Source organism: Salvelinus sp. IW2-2015, linkage group LG11 (genome assembly GCF_002910315.2).
Source record: "Salvelinus sp. IW2-2015 linkage group LG11, ASM291031v2, whole genome shotgun sequence".
Taxonomy (NCBI): domain Eukaryota; kingdom Metazoa; phylum Chordata; class Actinopteri; order Salmoniformes; family Salmonidae; genus Salvelinus; species Salvelinus sp. IW2-2015.
In genome coordinates, this window is record NC_036851.1 from 8,174,190 (window position 1) to 8,184,660 (window position 10,471).

The 10,471-nt window shown below is 41.8% G+C and overlaps 1 protein-coding gene across 1 annotated transcript; it reads right to left on the reverse strand.

The window, feature by feature from the left end:
- Positions 1 to 480: 480 nt before the first annotated feature.
- LOC111969737 (potassium voltage-gated channel subfamily A member 3-like) lies at positions 481 to 8,812 on the reverse strand. The gene is made up of 3 exons (XM_023995976.2): positions 6,203 to 8,812; positions 1,733 to 1,818; positions 481 to 1,550 (listed from the first exon to the last, which is right to left on the reverse strand). The coding sequence occupies exon 1, from the start codon at positions 8,764 to 8,766 to the stop codon at positions 7,174 to 7,176; it is 1,593 nt and encodes a 530-aa protein (XP_023851744.1). The 5' UTR covers positions 8,767 to 8,812; the 3' UTR covers positions 481 to 1,550; positions 1,733 to 1,818; positions 6,203 to 7,173.
- Positions 8,813 to 10,471: the final 1,659 nt, after the last annotated feature.

Here is a 10,471-nt window from a genome sequence, read left to right on the forward strand (position 1 = left end):
ATGAAGGGGGGTTGTTCCTCATTCCTGGCAATAGAGAGAGTGCCTTTCCTGAGAAGTGTCTCTCAGCACTCCGATGCCAAGGGTTCTAGAGTGCAGTCAGCCAGGCGTACAGTACCAGCTGAGACTATCTACATTTTACAGCTGGGTATCGGCTCAAGCGTACATGTATTCAGTACTGTACATGCTGCACACATTCCCACCGACACACACACACTGTCCCACACTTTCACAGTCACACACACACACACACACAGACTCAAACTCACAAACATGTTACATTACATAGATATAATGTATGTAATGTATGTAATGTATGTAATGTATGTAATGTATGTAATGTATGTGCAGGGTTGACTAAATAGAAATGGAATCACATGACTCATTTAGGAATCTTGGGAGATGCACTGAACTGCAGCTTGAGGTTTTCCACATTAGCAGTAATGGTGAGTTTTACTGACAAGTGATCTATTGCTAGGATAACTCACAGACAAGTTTTAATTTCCCCAACGATACAAAAAAGAAGTGGGGAGAAGCGAAGAGTGGACCATGTTTCGAGAAAGAAGTCAGAGAGAACAAAGGCACTCAGCACTTCTGATAAGCCACCTGGAACAACCTGCAGCTGTGACGTCATTTGCTTCTGAAGAGTAGATAATCTGATGACTTTCCCCATGCAATTATTATCGCTGTTGGTGAAGAAGATAAAATGTTGGAAAGAGGAGATGAGAGTGTAGAATGGGAAGAGAGAGGAGGAGGAAGGGAAAAAGAGGAGGAATGCAGTGGAGGCTGCTGAGGGGAGGACGGCTCATAATAATGGCTGGTACAGAGCGAATGGAATGGCATCAAAAACATGGAAACCATGTGTTTGATGTATTTGATACCATTCCACAAATTCCACTCCAGCCATTAGCACAAGGCCGTCCTCCCCAACTAAGGTGCCACCAACCTCCTGTGGAGGAATGCAATAATACGTGTGTGTGCTAGCGCGTGTGTGAGTGTGTTAAATACATTTTCTCAAAGACAGTCACCTCTTGAGATGAACAATCCCAATTTGTGACCCTGAAATTATTTTCACTTAAGTAACCACATGCAAACGCTGTCTGATTTGCAGACACATTTATGTGCTTACATTTGTCCTGGGACAACGACAACACACCATGAATACATTGTGATGCTACAAAACATGACCTCAGTCCTCTACTCCACTGGGGGTAGCTATAGACCAAACACAGGCCTGCTGAAGACTAGGGAGATACATAACGGCAACATACACAGTGTGTCCTCTTGTACTGGTCTCTCTGGGATCTTATTCCAGAACTAAGACACTAGGGAAGAGACAGAGTGCAGCACACACTCATTTCCCCTAGGCAGTCCATTGGAGGGGAGGTGAGGTCTCAGCTGAAGGCACTGTGTCCGTGGCACCTTGCCTCTGGCTTCTCTCTCCGGGCCAGTACAGTACAGTGTGTATGTGCGGACGATTTGTGCTGGTGGAGGGTTGTGCTGGTGGAGCTTGAATCCCATAGTGATGTGTCAGGGTAATCCTCCTGTAAGGCCTTTGGAGGTAAGAGTTTGAGACACTGACGTTAAAGTCTATTATGGGTCAGTCAAAATACTTTGGTTGAAACTCAGGCAGTTTTTATGACTGTACAGTATGTCCAAGACGATAAGTTCTCTCATTCGTTTACATCATAATCCACCACATTACATAAGGAAGAAAAATATAGTGATAAATGACCTCCAGAGTGTAGGTGTTTTGCTGCTGCATTGTCTGTTGGGTGATGGTTGTTGGCAGGTTGAGATGGGGTGATGAAAATGTCCATCCTGTGAAAAAGGGGAAATTACATGTGATTTAGGATTCTGTCAAGTCATACATCCTTACATATACTGCCATTATCAGTTCATTCATCTTTGATTGAATTATGCATGTTCGATATGGGAATAAGAGTCTAGACTATCATAATGTGGAACGTAACAATTAACTATCCTCTCTGTCCTACATAAGTTATCTCACTTGAGGGCAGTGCTGAGCGTTGTTTTGTTAATGGCCCTTTCAAGTAGTGTTGGGTAAATTTATAAGGACATAAAAAGAGATCTGTGAAGCTAATTCTGCTCTAGCCCATTTTAACAACCAATTAATTAGGCTACTACAATTTTCTCCTGCATTCAGCACTATCACTTTCAAATGTCAAATGGTTTCTCAACTAGGATGATGTGTTTTTAACAGAGATAGTCAGGCCCTATTATGTCCATTTAGATTTCAACTAAATCTAAATTGTGCGTAACTGATTAAATCTAGGTGAATTGGGTCTGATCAGCCTTGGTGGAAGGGCACGGTGCACCATGGCTGGTGATGGCTATGATTCATCGTAACAGCTGCTCTTACTGCGGGATGGAGAGGGAGACTGTAGAGCAGAACAGGGACAATACCCCGCGGGAGTACGGTGCAAATGACCAGCCCTACAGCCCCCAGACGGTGAGAGTGAAAAAACAAATCAATATGTTGTTTACGTTATTTTGTTGACATTACATTGTGCATGTACTGTCCTTCTCACATTTTTACTTTCAAAAGACGTGACCTAATTATCATGATTCATTATGAATCAGTATAATTAGCCTACTCATCTTCATTGTTGTTATAAGTGATTAGTTATCAGAGATTGACAATAATAATAATTAATGTATTTTTTTTTATTTGTTCATGTGTTATTACATTCGTTTGGCACATTTGGCACATTTGTTTCTATATATGCTGGTGTATGTGCATAGGTTGTCTATGTCCACTGCCGTCTCCTTTTTTTTGGCCTTTAGGCCTATATGGCCTTTCTGTTTGTTGTGAGAGGAACAGTTAACGGTGGATTCAAGACATAATATTGTATATCATTAAAATCACTACAAACCAGTGAAATATCATTTTAGGAATATTAAAGATACTTTTTAATTGTTTGAAAATAAAATATAGAATGAGGGATGCAAATACTGACCAAAACCAGGTATGAATTGTGTTTTAGACATACTTTTTGGCATATTTCTGCTAATATTTTACAAAGATGATCTATTTTGCAAACCTGGCTAAATTGGATGTGTAATATGTATAACCACAATCATTTTGGAATGATCATTATTGAAAGAGTTGTGGCAATGTCAGACATTTACATTTTAGTCATTTATCAGAAGCTCTTATCCAGGGCGACTTGCTCAAAGGCACAACGGTAGATTTTCCCCCTAGTTGGCTCTGGAATTTGAACCAGCGACATTTCTGTTACTGGCCCAATGCTCTTAACAGCTAGGCTAGGTGCTGCCCATCCAATTAAATCCAATCGAGCCTGTTTGGCAGCCATATTGGAAAATGTGTACCCTGTGGTTACATCAGCAATATCTAGGCATCATTGTTTAGACTTTTCCTAGCTTTATGTTAAGTTTGGTGTGCTCGTTATGAAGGCATTTTGGGGTACAGGTACCTCTTTGCTGGACGTAATGCATTCCTATGGGATTTCATATAGGGTGCAATGTACGGTGCAGGTTTCACATCACATTTCTTGATAACACAATTTATAGAATCATATTGCATATCATTTTCATCAATAGACATCAGTAAATGCCTCTAAAACATTTTCTAAGTGTTTTAATGTAATACATTTGAAATGGCTACAAAACTCAACAATTCAGACAGCTATTTCTGGCATTTTTTCTACCACTATTCTGGTCATATTTGGCTAAATACATATAACTGACATACTTGGGCCATCATGTTGTCTTGTCCTCATTGTAACACACATTTTAAGCCATTATTGTTCATATTACACCAATTATGTATTCAGTTATCGCCATGAAAAATCAATGCAGTCCCTCCCCATTGAAATGAATGGTGGCCATCTTGAAAATAGGCTGCTGGGACTGAAATCTATAATGACAACAACAACAAAAATCCCAATGGGTCTCCTTGTTCTGTGTGAAATGTGATGTAGTTATCATCTAGGGTGCCATGTGATAATAGAGCACATCTAAATAGTGACCTTTCTGTCTCGATGTACCCCAAAATGCTTACATGTATGACCTTTGATTCCCCCAAGGTGGGCCCATAGAGGTGTCATTACCATTTCAATTGTTTCATACCTTAATTGGTGTTGGATTATGAGGTTAATAATACTGTCCATCAATTACATTAGTATGAAAAGATTGTTCCATGATAATACAAAATTACATTTCATACCCCCCAGCTTGTTGGCCCTACTAACTGCATAGGGGTCATAACATATAACGCAGTGATAACCACATTTATCTACCTCCGATACCTGGGTATCAGATCAAAATATAACCTACAGACATGGACTTTAATGAAAATCATCATTAGACTTTGCCACCCCTAAGTGGAATAAAAATGAAATTTGTCTCTCTGGCCCATGGCCTACTAGTAATGAGAAGGAATGGTAATGAACGACTCAGGACTGCAAGATTTCAGATAATAAAATATGGCTATAACATAGCTATAATATTTTGAACGGGCAGTTGAAGTAGACCTATATTGATATTATTGCTGCTCTTTGGTGTTAGGTCTATGTTGATCCTCTTTTTGCATGCAATAACACAACCAAAAACACGTTTATTAATTGAATGCAAAATTGATTGTGTCTCATCAATTTGTTGTCTCGGATATAGGCTACACAAAAACTATGAAACCATTCTATACAGTAGATTTTTATGTAAATGCTTGTTTCATTAGTCTATAGGTCAACCTATTTATCACATTAAGGCTCAAGGAGGGCTCTTTGCTCTCTCCTTCAAGGCGGGCTGGTAATCCATCTGTGGAATCGCAACGCAGAGGTGGCACCAGAGGTCCCAGAGTGGTGTGGTGAAAAGAAAACGTTTCTGGGGGCCATAGTTTTTCCTGATCTGGTAACTTAACAAGGTAAAACTCCGGACCTTATATGGTATGACGTATATAGGCTATATATAGGCTATGATGGGACCAGAGTTTTTCTAATCAGGTCACAAAAAACTCCTGGAAATATTCCTGGTCTTGGGGAGGAGGAAAACTCTGTCAAACTACAGAAACCCTGTACTTGTTCATATTCATTATAATTTAAAGAAGGACTAGGGGGGGGTTCCTATACACAGCAACATGATTGGACAATAAAACTGACAGGGCCGCGCTTACTTTGCGCAGGTTTTCTACGACGGGTTGATCAAAACAAGCATTGTTAGTACCACTAAGACTGGGTCACGTCTCTGGCAACCTAAACGATAGAATGAACGGCCAGGCGGCTTAGCTAGCAACCATAGATGTATTTCTGATGAATGTAAGCATTAACTTTTGGTAGCTGAATAATAAACAACTTTCTRAGTTGAATTTGCACTCATTCAGTTCTGTATGGTCCTGCCTGACAAAAATAAATGTTGTGTTTTTAACCCCTTTTGCAGTAAAATATTTTTACACAACCATCCATTTCATAAATGGGAGACATACTGTAAAATATGTGAAAAAATGTGGTTGTGTTTTGTTCTACCTCAGGTAGGTAGGGGTATCTCAAAAACTAAAGCCCTTTTTGAGGATTGGCTAAATAAAATAAACTGTATTTATAAAGCTCTTTGTACATCAGCAGATGTCACAAAGTGTTTATTCAGAAGCCCAGCCTAAAACCCCAAACAGCAAACAATGCTGATGTAAAGGCACGGTGGCTAGGAAAAACTCCCCATAGTAGGCTAGACTATGCATCGGCTGTTGTTAGTAGCCTACAGTTGATCAGACTCAAAAATAGTCTTGTTTCCATGCAAAACTGCAGCATCACTCCGATGTGAAGGACAGAGAAAATGTATACGAGTTGACAAATCATGAGGCAAATCAGTTAAAAAACAACAACACTTGGACCCTTTTCGTCGATATATCTTATCAAACTAAATCAAAAGTGCTGTGGCGCAAGTCACCTCGCCACACGTTTCCCGACGGTCATGTCGCAAAGTGATAACATTAAAGGGTGACTGCACTTCCTGATTTGGCTTCATTTTAGATTTGGTTCATTTACAAATGCTAGCGAACGTGACTGAATTGAAACACGTTCAGGGTGTGGTTTGATGTGAGTGTCTCTTGTATGTGTTCGCAGGTGGGAAGAGTTAACCAAATTAACCAAATTTTGAAAAGAGAATAAATGTTTCTGACTCATATAGCTGGCACATAGGCCGGTATCAATTTAGAGGCAGTCGCTCTTACCCAGGAATCTGTAGTCGTCATGGCGACTGCATCACAACGCGCGCTCAGTCGCATCCAGGGGGCGTGACTTTGCTGTTCTTCATTCTTCTATCCACTCGCACTATGCATTGTGTCCATGTCTTCAGCAATGTGCTCACACTATCCTCCATGATGGAAACAGTCTTGAAGTCATGTTTTGTAGGAAAATAAATTCCAAATAGTCCTGATGACAGTCTTTGGATCGAATTTTAATAAGATACATCGATTACCAAGGATTAGTACCACTATCAATTGTAGGCTATACAACATATTTTAACCTATGTACTGCGTAATGATACATTTAGATTTTATGGAGGTATTTTATCAAAGGCATTCCAAAGTCTTGATCCTTCCATATCTTAAACATTTTTTTTTGGTATAGGCTATAAGCTGTAATGCTAAAAGTAACATTGTAAACATAAAACAAATACGTAGCCTAAGTTCCCTTTTGTATCAGATCAGAACAATAAGAGCCTAAACCTAAACAATACTCAGTCTGCTCTCATAGTGCAGGCTACAGTATGTCATGTCCATGATTTTTCCAATACGCATAGGTTGCCCATTCAGTGAGGCATAGCCTATTAACATCCGATGAAAATGACATCATACAGACATTGTAGATTATATTGCTATTCATGACAAGAACACTGAACACTGATAACTGAACTTTCCCCCTCAAAAAAACACAACGACAACTCTGCTTCGATTCGGGGGTAAATATGCAACACTTAGGCCTACAACCTATCGAACTACCGAACATCAACACGTATTTTTGACTCAAGGACGAATCGAAAGATGACAGTACGGTTGAACCTGTGTGGTACACTATAGCGGTGCACACTCCACCTGACAGATACAGTGTGCACCTACACGTCACGATTAGCCACCATAGAAAAAATTGTCGTTGCAACTGTATTCTATCTATCATCATACTCCATATAAAGTGAAAGCGTTTACACATCCGTAAATATCTTTTTGATGTTCACGCAGTTTTGGTTATTCTCATTGGTGAAGTTGGGCTGTTTATACCCACTGTTGATGCCCTCCTCTATATATTCCGACTTGCCCAGAGATGAGGTGCTGCGAGTCCTTTTCAGCTCATCTGTGGCTGAGGGTAGGTGCTCGCAGCTGCTGACATGCAAGTACTGTGCGTGCTCTTCTCCATCAGTCTCCCTATGGTAAAAGTAATTGAAGTTGGAGACAATAACTGGCACAGGGAGAGCAATAGTTAACACTCCGGCAATAGCACACAATGACCCAACAATTTTGCCACCAATGGTCACAGGGTGCATGTCTCCATATCCGACAGTAGTCATGGTGACCACAGCCCACCAAAACGCATCTGGGATGCTTGTAAAACTGGATGACGGGTCATCGGCCTCAGCAAAGTAAACAGCACTTGAGAAAAGGATAACTCCAATAAAAAGGAAAAATATCAACAGTCCAAGTTCCCTCATGCTTGCCTTTAGTGTCTGCCCTAAAATCTGTAGCCCCTTAGAGTGCCTGGAGAGCTTGAAGATACGAAAGACTCTCACGAGCCGTATCACTCTGAGAATGGCCAGGGACATGGCTTGCTGACCGTTACCCTGCTTCTCAGCCAGTTCTGTCCCCAAAGTGATAAAGTAGGGAAATATGGCGACAATGTCGATGATGTTCATTATGTTTTTTGAGAACGTGGATTTGCTGGGGCACGCGAAGAACCTGACCAGCAACTCAAAAGAGAACCATATTATGCAAAGTGTCTCTATCACAAAGAAAGGGTCGGTGAATGGATTTACATGGTAGGAGGCCGTCCCGTTGACTGTAAGTGCCACAGTGACATGATCTCTGTCATCCCGAAACTCAGGCAAGGTCTCCAAACAGAATATAACAATTGAGATTAAAATGACAAGCACGGAGACTATGGCTATTCCCCTAGCTGGCCCAGAGCTTTCAGGGTACTCAAACAAAAGCCAAACCTGCTTTTGGAATTCATTATCTGGTAAAATACGTTCCTCTTCTTTTATGAATCCTTCATCCTCCCGGAATTTTTCCATAGCCTCTTCCCCGAGTTGATAGAAATTGATCTCCTCAGAGAAGATGTCAATGGGCACGTTAACAGGTCTCCTGATGCGCCCTCCCGACTGGTAATAATAGAGAATGGCATCAAAGCTGGGTCGGTTTCTGTCGAAGAAATACTCGTTCCTCAGTGGGTCAAAGTAACGCATCCTCTTTCTCCGGTCCCCGAGCAACGTTTTGGGAAACTGATTGAAAGTTTTTAGKTGAGTTTCGAATCGCAAGCCTGAAATGTTGATAACCACCCTCTCGCAGCCGAGCTCTTGCTCATATCGATCCACGGACAGGTGTCTCGAAAGCGCCATTGACTCCTCCAACATGTTCTCAACTGTAATGACGCCCATCTCCGTCTTTGAGTAAMCGTGGTTCTCAACGCTGTCGGATGATGTTGAAGTGGTCATCCACACAGGTGGTATGGAGGGGTCAGACTGCAACGCGCCTCCTCTAGCCAAACCCCCATACACCCTTGGAGAACCAGAGCCGACGCTCATGCGACGCGTCTCCCATCCCCTCTCCTCGTCGTCTCCGCTCGTTGCCACAGTGAAGTGTTTCCGCCCCACGAAACACACACTGGGGGTTTATAAACACATGTCTATTCCCGCCCATGTCGCGCATATGTCTGACACACTTCCACCGTTCACCAAATCCGAACCCAACTTGACATAATCATAGACATGCAGGCGCGCGCCATCTCACTTTGTTTCCACACCTTGTGACAGAAAGGGATAACAGCAAGTTCCCAAAATGTATCGGGTTCCTATGGTTACCTCATTTTATATTTCCCCTGATTGAGAACATTCTTCACTATCACAAAACCCCTATCATCTCCCTGTCATACATGTACATTTCTATTGTCTAATATGATGACAATTTCAATTAAATGACAAAAACCGTCTGTCACAAGGGGTTAAAAGTAATTTCTATGTTAGACTGACTTGTTTTTCTAGAATTGCTTACTGTTCAGCGCCAACAACCGTAGCTCTCCATGGTGCTGAAAAAGCGCTCCATTCATATGACTGATCAGCCCAGCCTCACATTCAATTCGCGCATATATGTACAAAATGTATTTCAGCAGATTTCGTGCGTTTTTGTGCATTTTTGGGGTGNGACTGATCGGTAGGCTATACAAATAGGCTATTATTAACCTACGCATGGCCACAAAACATGGCTCAATGATTCATGACTAATCATCATATCAATCTCTTGCACTTGTTGACGTACTCATACCACATAGGAATTATAACCCAATCGCTGCTATTTGATGTCTACATTTCATCATGAGTAATCATTATTCGCTGTTTATGTACATAATGCGTCAGTAATACACTATATATACAAAAGTATATTGCATCCCTTCATATAAGTGGATTCGGCTATTTCAGCCACACCCGCTGCTGACGGGTCTATAAAATCGAGCACACCGCCATGCAATCTCCATAGTCTAACATTGGCAGTAGAATTGCCTTACTGAAGAGCTCAGTGACTTATAACGTGGCACTGTCATAGGATGCCACCTTTTCAACAAGTCAGTTCTTCAAATTTCTTCCCTGATAGAGCTGCCCTGGTCAACTGTAAGTGATGTTATAGTGAAATAGACACATATAGGAGCAACAACGGCTCAGCGGTGAAGTGGTAGGCAACATAAGCTCAGAGAATGGGACCGCCGAGTGCTGAAGCGCGTAGTGCGTAAAAATTGTCTGTCCTCAGTTGCAACACTCATTGCCTAGTTCCAAACTGCYTCTGGAAGCAAGGTCAGCACAAGAACTATTAGTTGGGAGCTTAATGAAATGAGTTTCCAAGGCGGAGCAGCGGCACAAGGTCACCATGCGCAAAGCCAAGCATCGGCTGGAGAGGTGTAAAGTTCTCCGCCATTGGATGCTGGAGCAGTGGAAACGTGATCTCTGGAGTATGAATCACACTTCACCATCTGGCAGTCAGACGGACAAATCTGGGTTTGGCAGATGCCAGGAGAATGCTACCTGCCCAAATGCATAGTGCCAACTGTAAAGTTTGGTGGATGAGGAATGATGGTCTGGGGCTGTTTTTCATGGTTCGGGCTAGGCCCCTTAGTTCCAGTGAAGGGACATCTCAATGCTTCACCATACAATGACATTCTAGACGATTCTGTGCTTCCAACTTTGTGGCAACAGTTTGGGGAAGGCCCTTTCCTGTTTCAGCATGACAATGCCCCCGTGC